The sequence below is a fragment of the Periplaneta americana genome, chromosome 6, assembly GCF_040183065.1.
Source record: "Periplaneta americana isolate PAMFEO1 chromosome 6, P.americana_PAMFEO1_priV1, whole genome shotgun sequence".
Lineage (NCBI taxonomy): Eukaryota > Metazoa > Arthropoda > Insecta > Blattodea > Blattidae > Periplaneta > Periplaneta americana.
This window is the reverse complement of record NC_091122.1, coordinates 89801937-89827387: the sequence shown is the minus strand read 5'-3', so window position 1 is coordinate 89827387 and position 25451 is coordinate 89801937. Positions and strand designations below refer to the sequence as shown.

General features: G+C 36.2%; 1 protein-coding gene across 4 annotated transcripts in view; it reads left to right on the top strand.

Annotated features, from left to right (window-relative positions):
- The window catches only part of Ccz1 (vacuolar fusion protein CCZ1), a 55556-nt gene extending 41861 nt beyond the window's left edge, over window positions 1-13695 (top strand). The window contains exons 10-11 of one of the 4 annotated variants that reach the window (XR_011332602.1): window positions 12957-13063; window positions 13445-13695. Coding sequence is in view for 2 of the 4 variants with exons in the window: in XM_069828390.1 (XP_069684491.1) it covers window positions 13445-13500 (56 nt within the window). In the remaining 2 variants the exon portion in view is untranslated. Of the gene's footprint in view, window positions 1-12683; window positions 12920-12945; window positions 13064-13444 lie in introns of those variants that run through there. The other 3 variants (XR_011332601.1, XM_069828390.1, XM_069828392.1) reach the window with 3 other exon arrangements.
- The last annotated feature ends 11756 nt before the right edge of the window (window positions 13696-25451 follow it).

Sequence of the window (25451 nt, the reverse complement as noted above, 5' to 3'; positions counted from 1 at the left end):
AATTCCATTACAGTTTGCTTCTTCTTCAAAGTGCGAAAACAAAACGCGAGTTTTATTAGAAGCTGTCGCAGTGTAGATTTTTCATAAGGAAAATCACACACGTTCTGTAAGTGCTTCAGTAGTTCTGCAACAGTTGGTGGCTGGCCTTTATGAAAAAACTTATACATCTCACGCCTTATCAAGTCACAGCAGAAATCATCAATTTTACTAAATTTAACCTTCTTGTTGCCAGGTTTTTTCGGCGTCACAGGACCCCTTTGCACGATTTTCCTAACAGTTTTTCTATCCAGTTTCATTATTTTAGCTGTCTCTGAAATATGACCGTTTCCTATATTATTACTGGTAACATACTCATACGCGTTACACACCAGTTTCTGGCTTTGTTTGTTCAAAGTTTTAGTCACCTTCCTTTTATTCGCGTAACCACTGGTGCATGATTGAATATCACTTGCGGACACTGGACTGCTAGTACTCAGTCGACAATCACTTGCGGAAACTGAACCACTGGTGCTCGGTCGACAATCACTTGCGGACACTGAACCACTGGTGCTCGGTCGAGGATCACTTTCGGGTACTGAAGCATTTAACTCGGGACTTCCTGGTACGTGAACTTCCACGTTTAATTCCCAAGGCCTCCACATGATTAAAATGAAGTTTTAAAAATACTAGGTAATTTACACTCTACTCCGCAAAATAATTGTAATAATAATTACAGAAGACTTTCAAACAGCGAACAAAAACACGTGTGAATTGCTTGAACATGTAAGAAAGACTGCATGTTGGTGTCCCAGGGGAGAATTGGCAACATTTATGTTTGTCTCAGAAAGCGGAAACAGAGCTTACCCCATCCCTCTAGTGGACAGAAAAGGTTGGGGGACTGTCTTATTTCAAAAGGCAACCGCTCAGCATGCGGTAGCTTCTGTCTTTAGCTGGGGATGCAAAGAGTGGCTCTACTATACCATATTTGCTATATACCTATTCATAGGATCTGAGGTTTCATCCACAGAGACCCATATGTAAGAATCACCTATATCCTCCCGAATGGAAGCTAAAGTTTCATTGTATATTCTGTCTAAGTAATTTTTTCTTAGGGTCAACTCAGATGGGATATTTTGTTTGCAGTATTTTTGTAAAAACTGTCTTAAAACCGGATTTTCAATTGCATTCCAGGGAATGTTAGCAGCAACAAACGCTCTGGTTAAATCAGCATAGAAATTGCTGCTGAGATTGGATGAAGTAGGCTGTGTTAGTATAGTTTGTTGCAGTTGATTTTTCTGCTGAGCTTTAGCCTTATGAGCCGCTCCTTGCACATGCTGCTTTAGGTAGCACTTCTTTTCTTGCGAAATCTAAAAATGTAAAGTAAACTGAATTAAAATAAAATCCTAATTGTTGTATTGCCGTATTTCTATCACAAAGTTAGTGGGTTCGAACAATCAAAATTTTAATGACCTGGAAATACTTTAACTATCGGAATTTAAAAGGTTAAAGTGTAGTGGTCTTAAAAAGAATTATACCTCAGGATAGCTCAGTCAATGTATAAATATTATAGGCCTACTCATTAAAATTAATAGAATTTATATATTTCAACTATTGTTACATACCTGTTTGCTACAAATCTTGCAGAATATTATTTTTTCATCATAAGTGAATTCTGAATATTCTGTTAGCCATTGCCGGATCAATGTAGATTTTGCACTTATATTTTTCGGCATTATCGCATTAAACTTCACAGGAAAACGTCCTACTGCTCAAAACTTCTCAACACAAATAAGGTGAGGGAAAGAGCAACTGTTAACGAGCATTCAAATGAACCGTTGTTATTGAGATTCAATTGGACAAAAATACAAAGTTCCACTTATTGTTGCATTTCCTGGTAGTGTTAACACTAGGAGGGCCATTCTTTTAAATATTTTGTAACGGTTTACCCTACTAATTCGCGGTTTTACGACTTTTCATAAATATTTCAAAAACACTCTTTCTCCAAAAATTGTGATTTTATGACACTCTGAAGGGCAGTACAGCTAATCGGTTTCTGACCGAAAACAGTCATTTTTATAGTATAGTATATCTCTGAATCGGTAGCAGCACATGTTGTGATTGTTGCCTGCTTCAAAACTAAGGTTGGTTCTTTGTTGGCATTTATGCCTCCAAACATGTTAAATTCGGTGAAATCTATTGCGAGTGTCGTGAGATTCAAAACATTTTGTTTCCTTTATCAATGGTTTCATGGCCGGTGTGAAGCAAACTTTCCACTTTTTAAATGCCTTAAATTTCGCAGTGAATGCATGTATAAATTATAAAAAGTAAGAGTAAAATGCGAAACTTTATAGTGAGTTAGGCATTTTTAGGCGAATATTAACAAATTAGGCTCTAATAACCATTTTAGGGCACTATAAAACTCTTTGAATACCTTTTAATTTCCATGAAACACAAATATTAATAATTATTTTTACTTTTCTCCTAAAGAAACAAAATAGGCATTTGCCCTAGAATCCGATGTCTGGTAATCACCACAGTCTCGCTTAGTGCGCGAGTACCTAATGTAGCCAAATGACTCATTGATAGAGAACACGAGATTCTCTTGGTCCCGAGATTACCGATACTAGGTCATTCCCAACAATCTCGGATGTCTAGGCAGGACTGTAGTAATGATAAGAAAGCAATATCGCTCGGGCCGTGCTCCTATAGGAAGCATTGGCTTATACATTTCCCGGTTCTTTAAATATATATCATGTCATAGCTCCTATAATACTTAATCGCGCTGTAATTTTTTGGATTGATAGCTCAATGTCTAAGGAAAGCATAGAAAAACAAATCGAACTGAAAATCTTTTTTGGAAAGTGAAAAAAAAAAAAAAAAATTAACTTCGATGGAGATTAATCTGTTCAGACTTCACCTCTGGTAAGCGGCAAACGTTTTGTTTTTCACGTTAGATGGGGGGTCAAGGCGAGAGAAATGTTGAGAAAGGATGGAAATTACTTTTAAAAGTGATGGCCACTCAAAATTTTTACTGGTTCTCGAATAATGGCGAGTTAACCTGTTAACGCGGGACTCATGACTCAAACTTTGTTCCGTAAAATTTGTACGGAACCCTTCAATGCATGAATACCCGTTATTGTACGGGTAATATTAAATGGTATTTTAATATAGGTAGTTGAAAATGAGGCTATATAGTCCAAGATGGTTTACACTTTACAGTAATTAGGCTATCTTTTATAGCAACTAAATAAAAAAATAGTTTATAACACAATGATATGAAACATGAAAATATTAAAAGCTGGTTCACAATAAACCAAGAACGGAAATGGCAACGAGAACTAGAACGGAAATATTGTTAAAATAAATGTATTTAAAGGTAAGCATTCACAATTAACTACAGACGTGGACAAATTATTAGCAAAATTGAAGATTTTTATTATATATTTTTACAAAATATGATTCTCCAATTTAGACTACAGTTGATATTTTTGTGTATTTCCAAATTATTAGCAAAATTGAAGATTTGTATTGTATATTTTTCAAAATTTAACTCCTCAATTTGGACTACATTTGATATTTTTGCATATTTACAAAATTATGAGCAAAACTGAAGGTTTTTACTGTATATTTTTACAAAATTCGATTCTTCAATTTGGACTACAGTTGATATTTTGGATATTTCAAAATTATTAGCAAAACTGAAGATTTTTGTTTTATAATTTTTACAAAATTTGACTCTTCAATGCAGTTGACATTTTTGATAATTTGCAAATTATTAGCAAAATTGAAGATTTTGATTATATATTTTTACAAAACTTGACTTTTCAATTTAAACTACAGTTGACATTTTTTTTTTTTCATATTTCTGTCTTCTGTAATGATGGAAATATGCAAAATTGTCAACTGTAGTCTAAATTGAAAAGTCAAATTTTGTAAACAAAATTATCATAAAAATCGTCAATTTTGTTAATAATTTGTCCACATCTGTATTCTGAATGCTCACATTTAAATACTGTACATTTATTTTAACATTATTTCCGTTCTTGTTTCCGTTCCCGGTTTATTGTGAACCAGCCTATACTATAGAAAACTACACTTTCTCTTGGTGTGCACGTTATAAATTATTGTTACAGAACAATCATTATTGTATTCTAGCCATGTTACAATATAAAATGATACAGGCCTATATGATTTACAATAATTATCCTATATGTTATAGGAACGAGAATAACAAATTAAGAATTAATTAGATTTCTAATACTTGTACCTAATGATAACTTACAAGACAGTAATAAATAATAACCATCATAATAATCCTGATAATCATAATCTTAATCATCCTAATGATTACGATAATGATGATGATAACAGTAATACTAATAATAATAATGATATAATGATGATGATAATAATAATAATAATAATAATAATAATAATAATAATAATAATAAAAATAATAATCGCTGTAGAGTAACGGTTAGCACACCTGACTGTGAAACGATCGGCTTCCGGTTCGAATCTTGGTTGGGACAAGTTAAGACTAGTTCACAATAAACCGAGAACGGAAACGACAACGATAACGGAAATATTGTTAAAATAAATACATTTAAATGTGAGCATTCACAATTAACTTTCACGTTCCTGTTTCCGGGCTCCGGCAATCTTCTCGTTAATTGTGAATGTTCACATTTAAATACATTTATTTTAACATTAATTCTCGTTGTCGTTTCCGTTCCTGGTTTATTGTGAACCAGTCTTTACCTGGCTGAGGTTTCTCGCCTCAACCCATTGAGAGCAAATGCTGGGCAACTTTCGGCGCTGGACCCTGGACTCATTTTGCTGGCATTATCATCTCATTCAGACGCTAGATAGCTATAGCAGTTGATGAAGTGTCGTAAAGTAACTAATTTAATAATAATAATAATAATAATAATAATAATAACCCTCTTTTATTCTCTGTTGTTATGATAAAGCAGATATAAATGACACTCAGGAGGAAACGCAGAATAAATATGGGGGGAAATGCCTGTTATTATTCGGTTGAGAAGCTTTTGTCATCCAGCCTGCTCTCAAAAAACTTGAAAGTTAGAATTTATAAAACAGTTATATTACCAGTTCTTCTGTATGGTTGTGAAATTTGGACTCTCACTTTGAGGAACAGAGGTTAAGGGTGTTCGAGAATAAGATTCTTAGGAAGATATTTGGGGCTAAGAGGGATGGAGAATGGAGGAAGTTGCACAACGTAGAACTGCACGCATTGTACTATCACCTGACATAATTAGGAGTACTAAATTCAGAGGTTTGAAATGGGCAGAACATCTAGCATGTATGGGCGAATCCAGAAATGGATATAGAGTGTTAGTTGGATGGCCGGAGGGAAAGGACGTTTGGAGAGGCAGAGACGTAGATGGGAAGATAATATAAAAATGTATATGATGGTAGAGACTGAATTAATCTTGCTCAGGATAGAGACCGATGGCGGGCTTGTGTGAGAGCGACAATAAACTTCCAGGTTCCTTAAAACGCATTTGTAAGTAATTATGATCAATTTGTGAAAGGATCTACTCTATTTCGTAATTCTGTCCTTCCCCTTGCAAAAGTGTTTCCACTTCACATTCAGCATTTTATGAGTTGGGAAACAAAAATATCTTTTATCAGAGTCTTTGGTCCTTTATAATAATATAAATAAGTATTATTTTATTTCGTCCTTACACAGCGCAATAATTACCCATGCTGATGAAGATGCCCTTGCATAACAACGAAACATCCAGATGTGAACGCGCAATATAATAATAATAATAATACAGTCGTGTGATATCCATTACTATGCCTATAGCGTATACAAAACACTATCGAATGATTAAATATGGAATGTCAATGAAATGCTGATAGCGAGAAAGTATATCATAGCTCCAACCATAACTTGTTATTGTTTTAGACTAGCTTAGGATTAGGTAACGACTGAAAGTGCAGCATTATTTTGCTTCTCCGGAAAGGCAATAAATAGTTCATTGAAATAGTGTGACTTCTGTAAGAATGTGGACAATCATAATGTGCTGTATTATTGCATACCACACTGCTGTGCCTTCTTAAATTACTTTATGAACATTAATATTTCAGAAAGAGTCACGAATTGCAGTGATGAGCGGCAATTAAGCAGGCAGTCACTGTACGCATTTCATAACGATAAGTCGGCCGTGCGATAACAGGCCGGGACCCGGTATTCCTCGTTCCCGAGAGTGCCAATCTCGAGAATACGATTCTCGGAACTGGCGTTATCGGCCAGCTAGTCTCGCCTACGAGAACGAGCGGGAGTAAGAGGCTGTTTGCCCGACTCTAGAGATCACGCTCTCCATCACTACCTAGATCAAGATCACGATCTGGAGTGCGACGAACTGCGAGTTGCCACAGTCGAAGGCTAAGCAGTCTCAGTTGTACAGTGGAATGTGAACAGTGTACGCAGCAGATACACAGAACTACAACAATTGATCTATCATGAGAACCCTGCTATTTTATGTCTCCAGGAGACACACGTCCGGCCTGAAAACTCCCTGAGTATCGGGATACTACGTTCAGCGGTACGATCATCTTGTCGGTATTCGTCGTGCCAATGGAGATTGTGCTCTCCTATTCTGCCAAAGTATCTTTTCCTCTGTTATCAACATTAACAGTCCACATCAATGCATAACCACTAGAGTAACTTTACCTTCCATCCAGTTCTCAATAGTCTCTGTTTATATGCCCCCAGACACACCTTTCACAGTGCATGAAATTGAAGATATTCTCTCGCAGGTACCTGCTCCATATCTGGTAGTGGGGGATTTCAATGCATCCCACCACTCATGGGGCTCAAATTCCGATGATGACAGTGGAAATAAAATAGCAGAGGTATGTACCCATCTAAATCTTGTTACCCTGAATTCAGGGGCAACAACACACCTCTCCTTGGCTTATGGTACATACTCCATGATAGATATCTCCATTTGTAGCCCAGTTTTGTCCACGCATTTCGAATGGTCTGTGATTCATGACCTACATGGTAGTGACCACTATCCCATTCGAATGCGTATGTCCGTTTTACGTCCTGCGGAATCTCGCTCTCCAAACTAGGTTATTAAAAAGGCGGACTGGGTCGGATTTTCGGAGTCCATATCATTTGATGATAACCGACAAGAAACTGTGGACTCCTTAGTGGAACATTTCTCAAATGTGGTTATAAAGTCTGCGGAATTATCTATCCCCCTGTCGTCCTGCAGGCCAAAACGCTTCTCTGTCCCCTGGTGGACGGATGCCTGCAGAGATGCAATCCGAGACCGCAGACGTGCCTTACGCCAATTTGAGTGCCATCCGACCCAAGAAAATTTTGTCCAGTTTAAACGTCTTCGAGCCAAAGCTCGTCGCATTGTGTGCGATGATAAGAAGACGTCCTGGACAAACTACGTCAATTCATTGAAAAAGAATGTCCCATCTAACATCGTATGGGACAAAGTCCATCGAATAATGGGGAAATGTAGTTCTGTAATTCCGGGAATACTGAACAATGGAGTAACGACCATCAGTCCCATAGAAATTGCTGAAATATTTGCTACTACTTTTGCACACATAAGCAGCTCAAATAATTATGACCCAGAATTTCTGAAAATCAAAGATGCTGCGGTAAAACAAAACGTCAATTTTAAATCAGATAACACAGAGTATTACAATATACCGTTCACATCCGAGAAGCTGGAGGCGGCACTAGACACATCCCCTGACACCTCCCCTGGCCCAGACAATGTCCATAACTGCATGCTTTGTCATCTTCCGCCAGCTGGAAAATCCTTTCTTCTGTCTATATACAATAGAATCTGGACTGAGGGTGTATTTCCATCTGCTTGGCGTTCAGTCATTGTAATTCCAGTCCAGAAACCGGGAAAGGACCCTTCTTTACCTGGCAATTACAGGCCAGTCTGTCTCACCAGATGTGTATGCAAGGTTATGGAAAAGATGATAAGCAAACGCCTGATGTGGGTACTCGAATCGGAAAACCGATTATCTAATATCCAATGTGGTTTTCGTAAGCACAGATCAGCCGCAGACCATCTGGTTCAGCTGGAGACCGCCATTAGAGATGCTTTCTTCAAGAAGGAACATCTTGTGGTGGTCTTCTTTGATCTGGAAAAAGCTTATGATACCATATGGCGTTATGGAATTCTGCAAACTCTGCATGATTGGGGACTTCGTGGCAGTCTACCAACGTTTAATGCGAAGTTCATGGCAGAGCAGTATTTCCTAGTTCTAGTAGGCACCACACTTTCTAACGAACATCTCCAAGAAAACGGCGTTCCGCAGGGGTCTGTATTAAGCGTTCTTCTTTTCTGCATTGCGATCAATGGCATTGCCCACTGTGTGGGTGACCGAGTATCTTCTCTCTTGTACGTTGATGACTTCAGTTTATATTACAGTTCCCGATACCTCCCATCTATCGGTCGACAGTTGCAACTGGTCATCATCGTGCTATTGAAGTGGTCTGTTCGCAATGGCTTTAAATTCTCCACTCAAAAGACGCAGTGTGTCCACTTCTACAACCATCGTGGACTCCATCCACATCCTGAACTGCGTCTTAATGGAGTGGAGTTGCAATATACGGACACTGCGAAATTTTTGGGCCTTATCTTTGATTATAAATTAAAATGGGAGGCGCATGTTCGTGATTTGAGAAGGCGTTGTGAAAAATCGTTAAACATTTTACGCCTTTTGTCAGGGGTTCACTGGGGTGCAGACTGCATAGTGCTTTTACGTCTTTATCGTGCCCTTATCCGTTCAAAGCTGGATTATGGCTGTTTTATTTATGGCTCAGCAAATAAATCTAAGCTACATCTCTTAGACACTATCCATCATCATGGGATATGACTCGCTACAGGTGCCTTCCGAACGAGTCGGATAGCGAGCCTGTATTGTGAAGCGGGGGAACCATCACTATATCGGCGACATAATGTCCTGTTCTCATATGCAGTTAAGCTCCGCTCGCAACCTGAGCACAATTCTTTCGACTCTTTCCATCATTCGTCTCTTTACGGCCGATACAGTGAAAATCCATGGAGACATCGTCCAGTAGGTGTGCAATTCTGTGAACTGCTCTCTGAGCTCGACGTCCATCTACCATCCGTTCGCACACTAGAATATACCACGACTCCTCCGTGGATTATGCGACGTCCCATGTTTGATGTAAGCCTGAGCCAAAGTTTTAAGAATTGTACACAAGGTTTTGTTTATAGACTTCGTTTTAGTGAACTTTTATCATGTTTTCCAAATTATTATTTGGTCTTTACTGACGGATCCCGAGTAAATGATTGTGTTGGTTGTTCCTTCGTTGCAAATTGACAGATATTTAAATATAAACTGAGCGAATATACCAGTGTTTTTACTGCAGAATTATATGCTTTTTACAGAGTTTTATTGTTTTTAATTCGACAACCTCGGGGCAGATATCTAATCTGCTCCGACTCTTTAAGTGCCATTCAGTCTTTGCAGTCTCTCTATTCAGATGATCCCCTTGTGTTAAGAACTCAGCAGCTGTTCCACACACTCCTAAGCTCTGACTCCGAGATTGGAGTAGTGTGGATTCCTGGCCATGTCGGAATTCCTGGGAATGAGGCCGCAGATGCTGCAGCCAAAGATGGTGCTACTAATGGCACTCTGGTATATTGGCGCGAGAGGTGGCAAGACTTACAAAATCATTTGAAATATAGAATATGGTGGCAATGGGAAGGAGAATGGTCTGCACAAGAGGAAAACAAATTACGAAGAATAAAGAATACTGTTCGAGTTTGGGATTCGTCCACAAGAGTGTCACCACGACACGAAGTTTTACTCACCCTGTTGAGGATTGGCCACTATCATCTGACACATGGCTATCTTGAGCCGTGCCCACTACCACGGCCGTTCATCTAGTACGTCACTTCATCCGTCAGAGCGCTCTCAGATGTCACAGTATAGATAGCGCTATCAATCCTTTCATTTGTTTTTTCCAAATAATCCTATTGGCCAGTTCATTTACGTCTCACGAGGATAGAGGGGGAGAGAGTTCACCTGTTTTTAACGGAGATAAGCGCAACGACACTTGGGTTCCGGTACACGGCAGATACACTTAACAAGACTTAGGCTCTCGTACGCGGGAGATACACAGAACGTCACTCGGGTTCTGGTACGCGGCAGTTACACTTGGCTCAGATTCAAGCTCTCGTACGCGGCAGTAATATTTAACAAGACTTAGGATTTTTGTACGCGGCAGATATAGACAACGTGACTCGGACTTTGTATGTGCTTGAGATAGATCAGTGGAGTAGTTAAATTGCGTCTTGTGTGTTTGGGATTCTAGTGGATCGTAGTTTGAAACATCGCTTGCTAGTGATACGTCTTGGGGGCAAGTTTTAGTATTTGCATGGAGTAACATATTTGTGAGATATATGTTAAATGTTATGTTTTATTTAACGACGCTCGCAACTGCAGAGGTTATATCAGCGTCGCCGGATGTGCCGGAATTTTGTCCCGCAGGAGTTCTTTTACATGCCAGTAAATCTACTGACATGAGCCTGTCGCATTTAAGCACACTTAAATGCCATCGACCTGGCCCGGGATCGAACCCGCAACCTTGGGCATAGAAGGCCAGCGCTATACCAACTTGCCAACCAGGTCGACTGAGATATATGTGTTTGAGGTAAATTGTATTGGGATTTATGTAATGAGATTTGATTTGAAACGTGAGTTCATGTTCCGAGATGGATAGAGTGATAGAGCAGCGATTACAGTCTCACATATTGTTTTAATGTTTTCCCTGCTCCATTTTGATTGTTGGTTTCCTTCGCCGCTATTTTTGTTATCATGTCCGTCGAGTTTGTTGCTATTTAAATGATCTTTGAGATTGGAATTATCGTCCGTTACTTATTACGTGTATCTGTCTCCATCCCTCTCTCTCTCCGTTGGGTATTCATTTTGTAAAGTGCAGAGATTTGTGTTAGTGCAATTTGCACAGTTTATGTGAGCAATATGTGCAATGGGTAATGTATAGTGATCAGTCATGTGATGCCTTATGCTGGGTACAGTTTCTCTGTTATTGAGTCTACATGTATTTTTGGTTTGGTTAGTCAGATTGAGTGGTATCTATGGTCGAATGGATCATGTATTAAGTTAATGTGCTGGCTGGGTGTTGTGTTCAGATTCATACTCGGATAGTTAATATATATATATATAGTTAGAGAGTGGTTCATGAACATATGGTTAATAGGTTAGTCACTGATTGTCGAGAGACGGCCATATTAGATTGTTTTATCACTAATAAATGTGTTGGCCTCAGCCTTGTGATACTTACATGATTTACATATCCTGGCGATATCATTTCAGATTAGTTCGTCCTATTTTCATTCACCTATTTCATATTTATTGTTAGTTCATTTTTCATTTATGTACATTGTTACTTATTATTGTTAATTATATTTGTTTTACAAATTCACACTATTCATTTCTAAAAGTCTTCCACTGCGCATACCCAATCCTTCCAATGTGCCGTCCACCTGGAGAAAGCAGCCAATATAAGAAAGATAAAGAGGAGGAGTGGATGATCGTACCGCGCCGTCCTCAACAATCTGCTACGTGGCAAGCTTCAGCCGGACGGTGGAACTTTTTTATTGCATTGTAGAAAATATGACCATGTCTGTCGGCAATATGGAATTCGGCCGACTCTACATGATGCTCTTGGAAATGATTTCAATTGTACAAATGCAGTTTTGAGATTTTTATGGACAGGGTGATTTAGTTTTTTATTGACCCGTTTTCCTGTCCTCCGGACTCTTTACATCCGGAGGTTACATTTGTTATTTAGTATATAAGTTTTTTAACAAACTTGACATTCGGACCTTTTACATCCGAGTATTTTAGAAATACGCCAGACAATTTATTTATGGTAGCATTTGTTTTATTATTTTATTGTCTCTTTTTAAATACTAGTTAAGGTCTGAGATTTTTATAATGTTTTATGCATCACCCTGTTGAAATTGCATTTGTGAACCTCATTTTAATCGTGACAACGTTTTTTAGTTCTTTTAAGCATTCTGATTATTGTATTATGTCTCTGTTCTGTAAAGAATTTTAGATAAGGGCGCAAATAGCCATAGTCGCTGACGCGCCCTTTTTAAACCCCACTAACTAACTAACTAACTTTAGTGCGGATCTTCTCTTTGTGTTGGCATAAACTTATGTTTGTGAACTTCATTGACAATCGAGAAAAATACTAATATGCAATGTTTTCCATAATTGACAAGTGCATATGAAGCTTCAGTCACCAAGACAGAGGCAAAATTTGACTCTTGAATGTACAGACAATAAGCAAAGGAAAGTAGTCTTCTAAGACTAGCAGTTAAGAGTAATATTTCATTCACAAGGCAAACACCACCAACAGTGATTGATAGAATTAGCAGCAGGGAACTTGTTGAGTATACAGCTTATGTATGTACAAGTGCTCACCACCATTCCTGTGATTACAGTTGCCAGTTTCCACGTATTTTTTTTTTTGCTTAAAATACGTCTTCTGTAATTTGAGGGTGATCCGCTTACCTCCCAAAATATAATTTATTTTCAACGTAAGTCTAATAGGCCTATATGCAGAGATAAAATCCAATATTGTTATTGTGACTTTGATGTTGTTGTTGGTATTTTTTTATTTGCAGAATTTTGTTAACTCTGATGAATTGTATGAAGAGTTTTATCAATCAAAAGAACAGTTACTGATACATAGTTACATCGAGATAAAAAGTAGGTTGACTTTTTTCTGAAATGAATGTAACAAAAGTTCCAAATATTGCAAAGATAATTGGTTTTGCTGTTCAGTACATTAGGCTCTAATGCCTATGTTGAAAGAGTTTTCTCTTTAATAAAGTTTAAGTGGTCAGATATACGAAGTAAGTGTTGTGTCAACTTTATATTGCTCAGTTTCATTCCAGTCATGCAGAGAATTTATCTTGAATAATAAAAATTATACAAAATAACTTCAGACTGCCAAACCATCTCGTCTGTTAAATATGAGTGATGTCAGCAACACTTTTACTAGGTATGAATGGTTTTATTGCACTTATACTGTAAATAAATCTGTAGGCCTAATATAAGAGTCTGTAAATGTATTTTATAATGTTAAATGTCTAAAATAGAGTTAAGAATGATAATGCCTTTACACCTTAAACAATAAACAACCAATTATATGGTATTAAATCCCAGGTAAGTTCGTATATATCTTTCTTATTTTGTGGAAATCATTTCTTTTTTCTAAAACAAATCTGGCAACCCTACCTGTGATTGACTCTAATATGGTGTATTCACATTGAAGTGGACAGTATTTTGTGTGTGTGTGTGTGTGTGTGTGTGTGTGTGCGCGCGTGCATGCATGCATTTAAAATTGAATTGTCTTATGACTAAAATTTGTATTTATTTTCAGATGAAGTGAAAAGGCTATGTGACAGTCAACTTAAGAACATTTTCTTCCATGATTGAAGTAAAAGTTCCATTAGTGAAGTTTGAATATGAAGTTTGCTGTGTGGAAACATTAAATTATGTGAATTCCCAAAATCTTTAACAAAAAAATCCATTCCAGATGAACTTGCTATGATGAAAATACTGTATCATACATACATTTTACAATGTAAATATGTTCTGTTATTTAAGAAAATAAATATTTTACAGAATGCATTCTATAAAAATACTTTTGACACAGACCAGTAAATATTCGTGGACAGAAATTGAGCTTTGATTCTCGGATTACTTTCCATTTTCTGATGTATTTAAATGTAATGCTGACTGACTGCGTTGTAATAATGTGTGCTAGTAACATAATGTCTCTTTTTTTTTATGAAGTATAAAGTACCGGTAACTCGCATTTATTATATTACAGCATAAATGAATGAATTAACCAACATGCTTATGGCGAAGCTCATTTGCAAGTGCATTCGTGAGATACATACAACATACACATACAGTAAAATCTATGCAGACTACTTTGGGGAGGGGATAAGTTGTCAAAATTAAGGGAAGTCCGGTTTAACTGAAATAATCTAAAAGAACAGTAGAAAGTTCATTAAAACTCCGTTTACAGCAACAAGACAACATTTGAAGGGCAAAGAACTAATATACATAAAACACGTAAAATACTGAGGTCTTCTAGTGATACCAGTGATGAAATATTTGAGTGAGACTGGTGATTAGATTATTAGTGGAGACAGGCAAAATATGAGATTTCATATTCTAAACCATTCCTTCTAGTGGTATTGGAACAAGGACTTCCACAATAAAATTCACAATGCAATTAACACCATACTTTGTTTCATATATCAGTTTTTTGGTACAATGTTTATATTTCATAAAAATAATATTTTTTCCATATTTTGCACAATTTTTTCCCCCTCTTTAATATTCCGATACTACCACTGAACTGGGCTTTCCATATATTATAACGAGACAATAGAAATGATTTCCAGGAAACACTTGAAAAACCCAAGCCATCCATTTCACCAATATTCTGAGATTCTGAATGTTGGTGAAAGCTCCAAATTCCCCTCTAGAGTCATTAAAATCATAGCGCCAATGAATTTGTGAAGTCAAAACAAAATAAGTGAGCCCTTTGTTCATTCGAATCCTGTGAAAATCTTGTCAGTGTTGCCATGTCTATTTTTATGTGTGTTTATAATGGTTTAAACAGGTTTCATGCTAGTAATTCGGGTTCGAATTCCAGTGAGTCCAAGTGGAATAAATACAGTGCTTAGTGGTAGGTTTTCTGGAGGTAGTCCTCTCTCTCCTACCCACATTCCATTATTGGCCCATTAGTCATTATCATTCAGTATATTGCGTCTCATGGTGCACTGAAGACAATACCATTGTGATAAAAAGTTCTAGTTACAATCCATCATTCCTAGAGGATAATGTTTTGGTAAATATGCTAAAAGTGTTGTGGTCTAAGGCATCCTGCCTAGGACTTTCATTACAGAATGCACACTGGTTCGAGTCCTCATGAGAGAAGAAATTTTCTTATGCAATTTCGGCCAGTGTATGTAACTGGTGTCCACCCAGGATCGTGATGCATTTGGGGAACTATGATAAGTGGTAAGTACTTCTGTACATAATAGTATATTAAAGTGAATATTATTATAGAAGATATAAAATTTACTAGCAAAAATGGATAGAGTACCTAGAAAGAATGAATCCAAATGCATACCAATATTAATGCAGAAGATCAACCAGTAGGAAAAAGAGAGGACATAGGTAAACTACGAGAAAGATGGAGACCAGGCATACTTCCAAGATCTATAAAAAATAGGTCACAAAGGAGCTACATTAATCCGTATGAGTTCATGATGTGAAACAATTTTCAATTTTATACATTTCCTAAATTTGAAACAAAATATTTTTTGTATCCAATAACACGGCTCTTAATTCGAAGTTAAAACTTAGAGCTCATTTAAACATGAACATTGTACTGTTTATGTACACGAATAAGAGCTGTATAGTAATTATTGAGTTGAAAACTACAATCATTACTGCAATCAACCTGTCAAACAAGTGAGAAATTTTACTTCACATACGTAACAGACTTAGACGTAAAGAAAGCTATAAAACGGGTAAGTACTAACGCTGAAGGAGTTCACTGCATCAGCATTGTTCTACTGCATAAAATCATAGATGTAATATTGCCAACTGTGACACACATCTTTAATGCCTCGCTTATGACCTCGACATATCTGACTCTATGGAAGAAAGCTTATGTACGTCCCCTTCCTAAAAATAATAATCCTTCAAACCTAAATGATTATTGGCCTATAAGCATCCTGCCCACCCTGTCAAAAGCATTGGAACGCATTGTTCACAAACAATTGACGGACTTCTTGAATGAACGCAATTTACTTAATGAGTATCAGACAGGCTTCAGAACTGGACATAGCACAAATATAGCATTACTTAAAGTTCGGAAGACATACGGGAAACCTCTGACAAACAAAAATTGACCATTTTGACACTTCTTGACTTCAGCAAGCCTTTGACTCAGTTGACATAGATCTGTTACTATGCAAGCTCCGAGCCCTTAATTTATCAGAAAGTTCAGTGTCGTGATTTAGCTCCTACCTTCAAGTACGCCAACAATGTGTGCGGGTCTGTGATCGTTTTTCTTCCTGGCGTACTGTGGGTGCAGGTGTACCACAGGGTTCAGTTCTTGGACCTCTACTTTTTAAGATCTACATAAATGACATCACAATCTATTAAACACTGTAGACATATCCTATTTGGTGACGACTTACAAATATATATATATATATCTTTGCACCTATATCGGCACTAAATTACGCAATAAATGAAGTAAACAATGACCTAAAATCAATTATTTCATGGACGAAAAAGTTTGGACTGAAATTGAACTCTGAGAAATCACAGGCAATTATAATGGGACATCAACGACTTTTAAGTAAATTAAACACAGGTGACTTATCACCTGTTAAAATGAATGAAACTATTATCCCTTACAGTGATAGAGTAAAAAATCTAGGAATTTATATGGACAAAAACTTAAGTTGGAATACTCAAATCACACACACACACATGTAAAATAATTTTTATGAAAATTCACGCACTAAAAAGAATTCGAAATTTCCTTCTGTTGCTTCTAAGAAGAATTTAGTGCAGTCGCTGAGACTGACAGACTACAGTGTGTTCATAATGCATGTGTTCGATTTATTTGCAACGTTGGTAGATCTGACCATATCACACCATTAAACATGCTGTCCTGGGCATCCACACCTGTGGAGTAATGGTGGCCCGGGTTCGAATCCTGGTCGGGGCAAGTTACCTGGTTGAGGTTTTTTCCGGGGTTTTCCCCTCAACCCAATACGAGCAAATACTGGGTAACTTTCGGTGCTGGACCTCAGACTCATTTCACCGGCATTATAACCTTCATTTCATTCAGACGCTAAATAACCTAGATGTTTATACAGGGTCGTAAAATAACCCAATAAAAAAATCTAACCCTAGCTACTTAGCTTCTCGTTTTCAACATTTGTCCTCATACCACGAAATAGATACAACACCATATCACACTCTCCATTCCTAAACACAAACATCCTTCTACTCTTCATCTTTCACAGTCTCTGCAGCTCATCTCTGGAACTCTCTATCACAACATGTCAGACTGTAGGACATTGTCTAGTTTCAAAAATAAATTAAAATTGCACTTTTTCAATTCGGATTACTTTCAGTTATAAGCCCTTTTTTCTGAGCGTATTCCGAATCTCACCGGTGAGCAATCCGATGGCATCACGGTGTTCCGAATTCCACCGATGACGTCATTGATGCTCCACCGGTGCCATCAACCTGCAGAGGTGGTGGCAGTCTCTATCAGCTGCCATCAGTGAATCTGATTGGTTCTTGTATAGGGCAGGAATTAGCAGACGAATAACATCGTGCACTGTTGTGTCATGGGGGTGTGTTCTGCTTTAGTTCTGCTGTATTGTTTGTAATGAGCAAAACGTAAAAACAATATGTTCATGGCTTATGAGCGAACATGTCAACGGACCTGTTATTACTACCGGTTCAAGAAATAAATTGTTTATGCTATCTTTTCTTTGAACGAGATGGGAGTACGAAAATTTCGCAAAATTTTGCTAGCGTAGCACAGACAACAACTTGTACAGTCGCCATGACAGCCATCGATCCTTCCAGCAGTTTTGTTCCTTATTTCGCTGCAACGTGACGTCCTTGATGCCACCGGACTGGTGAGATTCGGAATACGGTGTCTGCGATAGTTTTGTAAAAATATAGGCTATATATTTTTCTTCCTTTCCCCATTTTGTTCTCTTTATCAGCAGATGAATTTATTATCATAGCCTTTTTAATGTGAATTTTATTTAATTTTCGTATTTCTTTTCTTTTTTATTATTTTATTAAATTCCATTTTGTTATATTCTTCCTTACATTTTTCATATTAACCATTTGTACTAAATGAGTTGCTTTTACTACAGTGCGTTTGCTTCCCTCTGCGGCCAGGTGATGAACAGCAAGCACACGGAGCAGCAATAATATAGCCTACCAACGTCCTAGATCATAATATACAGTACCCAGATAGGTCGGCCTTATAGGCTTTGAGGTTAATAACTTTTGTCAGGTTTACTATGCTGCCATCTAGTTGTTACATAAGGAGTCACGTCATAATTCCCATTTGAATTTCATTAGCGACTTTACTGCCATCTCGTGTTCGTTTATGGCAGACAGGTGGCGATCCTGGCGGTTGTTCTCTTCAAAGTGCTCCTGATTTTAACATAGCGATGAGTTATCTGTTACATATATGATCTAGGCCAACGTGCTTAAGAATCACTCAACAGCTGTCCATCATTTTGCAGTCAGCTGACCTAATTGCGTTCTGTTTCAACAGTCAGTTTGCTTTACTGAAGCGCTATAAAAAAACGCAAGGCCACACATATTTGGATTGATAACTAATGCTCGGCGCTTGCTGGCCGGCCGCAGGGGAAGCGAACACACTGTATATTCCAATGTATTTTACTTTTTTTTTTTTTTTCTATTATGGTATACTTTCATGTTGTTTAGTGTCGATTTTATTATGCTATTATTATTTTTTTGTAATATGTTAGTATTCTGTTCTTTAACTTTTTGTTAAATTTTAACTGCTTATATACTTTGTGAGCTGGTTGAGTGTAAGAGAAGGCCCTGTGGCCTTAACTCTGCCAGTATAAATTGGACCCATCCAGCTTGGTCTCTGAAACTTGTCAGTATGCAAAATTTCAATGTGATTGTATTATGAGCGCCATGCAGAGCTTGTTCAGTGGTTAGCTGTCACCTCAATGTTTCTAAACTGTATCATGTAAACAAAGATTGGATGAATGTATTCCAAAAAAAAAAAAAAAAAAAAAAAAAAAATGCTCTTAGTTCTAGATTATCTGGAAAACGAAATGTTGAAAGATTGAGGGGGAACAAGAATGGACGTGGACTAGCAAGGCCCACAGAAGTCAAACACTGGCTCTAGCCCTGTTTAGAGCCTTTTCCGAAAAAATCTTACCCATGTTTTTGAACTAATATTCGGAAATAAGTAGGACGTGAAAAATATGCTATGCTTTTCTGCATTCTATTCTTTACTTCAAGATACCCCCGTGAAAAGTTTCAAAAGTAAAAGGCTCCCTAGCATGTTAAGTTTTTCATGTAGAAGATGCATCATCATCATCCATTCAAAAGTCAGCCATATTTTATTTTTGACGGAATGCAAAGAAAGTACAACCTGAAAATTACATAGTTATTGCAGACTTTTCTGAAAATTATTCATTTGTAATACAAGATTCAATACAAGGTGTGCGTTGGAACATATGCCAAGCCACAATACAGTACAATTTTAATTTTACTTCCTACTTTATTTTATTTTATATTCTCTTATAGGCCTATTAATATTATATCTGAACTGTGACCGAACACGAGCGCTGCTCATTCGGTCTCAAATTTTGTTAATACTACTGCATCTCCTTTTTTTATATTGATTGTATTATTTTATTTCTATTTCTCTTATTTGTAATTATATTCTTTATTCTGTATATTTAAATAAATCCTTTCGTAGTATATTTCAAAGGAGATACAGAAATTCGTTACAAAAGTAATGTCATCTCAGAAACCATGAAACATGACACCGATCCCTTTCACTTTTTTCAATCCGAAGCAATCAATTTCTTAAAGCAAGAATTCAACGATATGAAAAAAATCATCTACTTTTCCAATGGATCAAGTTAAAAAAAAAAAAAAAAAAAAAAGGAATTTAAAAAATAGTTGCTGATGATTATGGAATTAGTGCTGAATGACACTTCTTTGCAATGTGACATGGTAAAGGTCCATGTGTTGGCATTGGAGATACTGTTAAAAGACTTGCCACGAGAGTTAGCCTATACAAGATCCTATAACAACACAAAAAAAACTGTTTGATTAGTCACAAAAAACATTTCTAACGTGTCATTTATATTTTGTCCATTCAATAAGCACAAAAACCAGACTGAAGATTTGCAGGCCAGATACCATAATCTAAAACCAATAACTGGTACATTAAAATTATATTCTTTCATTCCGTTGTCAAAAACTGAAGATTTAGTAAAACAATTTTCTTTCAAGAAAGAAGGTAGGCGAATGAAAATTTAAAATGTGAATGAAAAGAAACATTTGAAAAGCATAATGTACAATTATTTGAAGATATCATAATAAGTAAATTAGCAGTGTTTCCTCGAGTAACTTGATCCGTACTGGGTGTAATGTTGCAACGTTCAGTCAATTATCCAACGCCGATAAACCTCTTAGCGTGCTTTAACACTTCCCGTCCACTGCTGCTGCGCCGACCGCTACACATTCTGTCATAAGTAATTAAATTTCCATTAAACTATTGGAGATCCCATTCTGATTTTTTCTGGAATTATTAAGAGTACTTCAGTGCACCTAGTAGGCATTTTTTTTAGATTTTTAGTAGGGCTATTTCACATTGATGTATATGTTTTAAAAATTGAATTATAAAAAAATATTTGAAATAATTATATTAAAATTAGTTAATAAATATTTAATAAAAGACAGTACTTTAAGCTTTTAAATGCATTTTTCAAAAAAATTTTAACATCAATATCGTCAGAAATATGACGCTATAAATGTTGCATTGTGCGACATTTTTAACGAATTTTAACATGTAATATTTTAAAAACATGTGGACTTAGGAGAAAATAAAAATACACTTGTTGGTTTATGAGACCCATAGAGTTGGTAAAAAAAAATATAAACACAATCAGAAATATGAAGGTCAAAATTTGTCTAATTTTGTGCGATTTGACGTGGAATGACTCATATGTGTGATTTGTTCAACTTTTTATGGATTACGTCTCTGAAGTAAGCAAAACCCTTCAAATCCCACTAACAACAACTGTTTCAACAGTTGAGTCAGAACAGAGTTTCAGCACATTAAACAGGATAAAAACATTCTCAGAAACCCATGGTTCAAGATAGACTGAATTCTTTGGCTTTGTTCTATTCATAAGGAGAATCTCCATAAAATTCTGAACTTCAAGGACAGGGTCATCGAAAAGTTTGCCAGCCAGAAGGATAGATGAGCACATCTTTATAAATAATTCTGCAAATTGGTGAGTTTAATGTTGAATTTGTGTTATTATGTAGTTCGTAGTTTTAGTTGTATTATACTAAATTAATTTTGAAGCAGAAACAATTAACTAAAATGAAATAAAAAATCTTGGTGCATTATTTAACATAAATACTGCAACATTTGTGAAATATCTGGCCCCACCAGCAAAAATGATCACAAGCCGCCACTGGTTAAGGTGTTTCAGAGATCACACTGATGAAAGGATTTCCAAAAATATTAATAGTTTTCTACAGCTTGTTCGAAATGTCAATAAAATAATAAATTATATCTCTGAAAGGGATATACATGGCGGAAAGTATTGTAGTCCATAGCTTACAAGGAGTCCAAATGGTAAATTAACAAAAATATTCTAGTAACAGTTCTGAAATGCTAGCTTCATCATAATAAAACAATTTGTATACAACATTTGAGGTGTTATTACTTATACGTATCATTAACAAAACAGCATTCACAATAAAATTGAAGACCTAAGCCACAAAGACAAAATTTTACAGGACATGTTAAAGGTTTAGAGTCCAATGCTATTTGTGCTGTATGATCATTTCTTCAGCGTCCTACTTTATTTGTTGAGTAAATTTTATAACATTTTATCAGTATCTTCATCTTACGTGTAAGAAATGAACTCACACAAAAAACTAGTTTTGTTAAAAGTGTGGCTTTGGACTATCATATTCTTACCTGTTCAATTATTAGTAGTTTAGATTAAACTGATTACATTTGGCTTTAAAACAGGTCATTACTGTTTGGCAAGCTACCTGTACAGGTAACAATTCCCACATATACGCCTGTGTACTGTGTGATGCAAATGAGATGAACATGGAACACATCAAAAGACGCAGTCTTATTACAAGGAGACGACTTCGAAATCATTATTATTTATTTACTTACTTACAAATGGCTTTTAAAGAACTTGGAGGTTCATTGTCGCCCTCACATAAGTTCTTAATGAGTCCCTATCCTGGACAAGATTAGTTCAGGCCCTAGCATCATATTCCAACTCCCTCAAATCCAGTTTTATATTATCCTCTCATCTACATCTCGGCCTCCCCAAACATCTTTTTCCATCAGGTCTTCCAACTAACACTCTATATGCATTTCTGGACTCACACATATATGCTACATGTTCTGCCCACCTCAAATGCCTGGATTTAATGTTAATAATTATATTAGCTGAAGAATACAATGCATGCAGTTCTGCATTGTGTAACTTTCTACATTCTCCTGTAACCTCATTCCTCTTCACTCCAATTATTTTCCTAAGACCTTATTTTTGAACACAACTTTAACCTCAGTTCCTCTGCCAAAGTGAGGGCCCAAGTTTCACAACCATACAGAAGAGATATAACAGTTTTATAAATTCTAACTTTCAGTATTTTTGAAACTAGATTGGATGACAAAAGCTTCTAATCCGAATAATAACAGGCATTTTCCATATTTACTGTGGTTTAATTTCCTCTCCAGTGTCATTTATACTTGCTACTGTTACTCCAACGTATTTGAATTCTTCCACCTTTTCAAAGGATAAATTTCCAATTTTTATATTTCCATTTTGTACTATGTTCTAGTCACGAGACATAATCATATACTTTCTTTTTTTTCGGGATTTACTTCCAAATCTATCTCTTTACTCGCTTCAAGTAAAATTCCCGTGTTTTCCCTAATCATTTGCGAATTTTTTCCTAACATATTCATGTCATTCGCATAAACAAGCAGCTGATGTAAATCGTTCAATTCCAAACCCTCCCTGTTTTCCTCAACTTTCCTAATGGCATATTCTAGAGCAAAGTTAAAAAATAAAGATGATAGTGCATCTTCTTGCTTTAGCCCGCAGTGAATTGTAAAAGCACAAAGTATCAGACAAAAACTGGCATATACAAACTCTGCTGTATGTTTCACTGACACATTTTAATTAATCGAACTAGTTTCTTGGGAATACCAAATTCAGTAAGAATATTATGTAAAACTTCTCTCTTAACCGAGTCATATGCCTTTTTGAAATCTATAAATAACTGATGTACTGTGTCCTTAAACTATCATATTTTTTCCAACATCTGTCAAATAGAAAAATAGTCGTTCTATTACACCTAAAACCACAGTGAAGATCTCCAATAATTCCACCTACATATGAAATTAAGCGTCTCAAAAGAATATTGGACAAAATGTTGTACAATGTCAATAAAAGTGCATTTCTCAAAAGTTACTACAGTTAGTCTTTTCCCCCTTAAAGAAAGGTACAATTATAGACTCCTTCTATGGTTCTGATATAATTTCCTTCTCTCAAATAGCAAGTATAAACTTATAAATTTCACTAGATAATGAGTTTCAACGCTCTTGTATTAATTCTCTGGAATTTGATCGATACCTGAAAATTTGTACTTTTTCAGCTTTTCTATAGCAATTTCGACTTCAGAAAGTGTGAGTTCGGGTATAAATGGCTCAGCAGTTTGTATTTGAATATCATCCCTATCATTTCTATTTGGCCTATGTACATTTAGTAGTTGCCCAAAATAGTTTTTCCATTTGTTCAGGATGGAATACGAGTCTGCAAGCAAGTCACCATTCTCATCTTTGATCGGATTTACCCTTGCCTGGTATACAAGGAGACGACACTGTACAAAAATATTATAGTGCAAGACAGCATATCACTTCATTGTCAAATGCCTAAGCATTGGACCAATATCATCATTTGGCTTTACAGCTTTTCCCTAATGCTAATGGTATTGTGAGACTTCGAATTTTAAATTTGAACAAAATCGTAATTTATGTAAAGAGTTACACTTGGCAACACAAAGAAAACACGTCTCTTTCGAGATTAACTACTCTCTAGGTCAGATGAGGGGGGAGGGGGGGGGGAAGAAAGTAGAGGCAGTATCACAGCAACTGGACTTGTGAATGAACTTAACATTTACTGGGTGGACACAGGGCCATATTTAGGGGGTGGCAAACTGGGCACTTCAAGTTGCGAGGTTTTAGGAGGTGTCAGTTTACAGGAAAATCGTATAAAATCTTGGTTGAAATGAAGCGTTTGGAATGCAGTTAGAATGACAGTGAAATAAATAATTTGTTCAAAATAAAATTATGTTTCAACATGGGCAATAACACCATAATAAACCAGGGTCATTGGTGTAGAGACAAGAAGAATTAAGTATCAACAATAAAATCTATCTAAAAAGACAGAGGGTAGCAGAATATTTATGAAAGTACATTCAACTCATTTTTCTGAAAAGTGACTTACTCCACTGTCATTGTTACGTCTTCATTCATGTAGGCCAGTGATTTTCAACCTCTGGTACACTAAATTTAAAAATCTCGCAGCACACCCACATAATGTAAACCAGTAGTTCCTGACTGGGGGGGGGCAGAGGATTTTTTTCATAAGAACAAGTGAAATAGGATATATTTTTAAAGGTTGGTACCATATTTTAACTTTATTGATTTGGCAACCCTGGCTGGGCATCAGTCATTGTTTTCTGCTACTCTTACACATACACTGTTTACTGAATGTTGATCTATGCTGCGTTCACTGAAAGTTTACTCTTGTAGACTCACTTTTTTATTACTCTTTTCACGTTTATTTTTACAATTTTTGCTATGAGAACCTTCACTATTTTCATTTTCTCGCGGCACACTGGTTGAAAATGGCTGATGTAGACTAACACAGTAAACCCCTTTTTAACGAATCTTCCTCCTTAAATGGGGTTTTCCTTAAAAGGTTTACATAATATGGGAAGGAAATGCTAAAATAATTAGTACTAACTTGTGTTGTATATTAAAAATTATATTATTTCCGTGTATTCGTTTTTCACCATTTTTCATGCTTAAGTATTTGCTTGCTTATTTTATTGTTCGATTATGCTTAGAAATCCAGGCTTTAGTAATTAGTTATTACGTAAATGTGACTATGAGAACAATCATGAATTGACTGTACAACTTTGTGTGTAGAAATTTAAGGAATTATAATTGCATCAGAATTACTTTCACTTGCACTATATCTTCGAGTCATACTTCTTTTAATTCATATTCTTCCAAAATTATTTTTATTGAAGTTGACATTAAGCTCAAGATTTTCCTTCGTTTTATTTTCTAATCATTCTTCTACGCAGAGATCAACATTGCAAATATGGCAGAAAAACAAGCGTCTTTCTTTTCTTTCCATGTTTGGAGCACACAACATACTTTGTCACTGCCACTAAATTCGTATGTTGTTTTTAGTAAAATCTATCCAATTTCGTCATTTTTCAAAAGACAAACTTCACTTGTACTATATTGTTCACCGTCC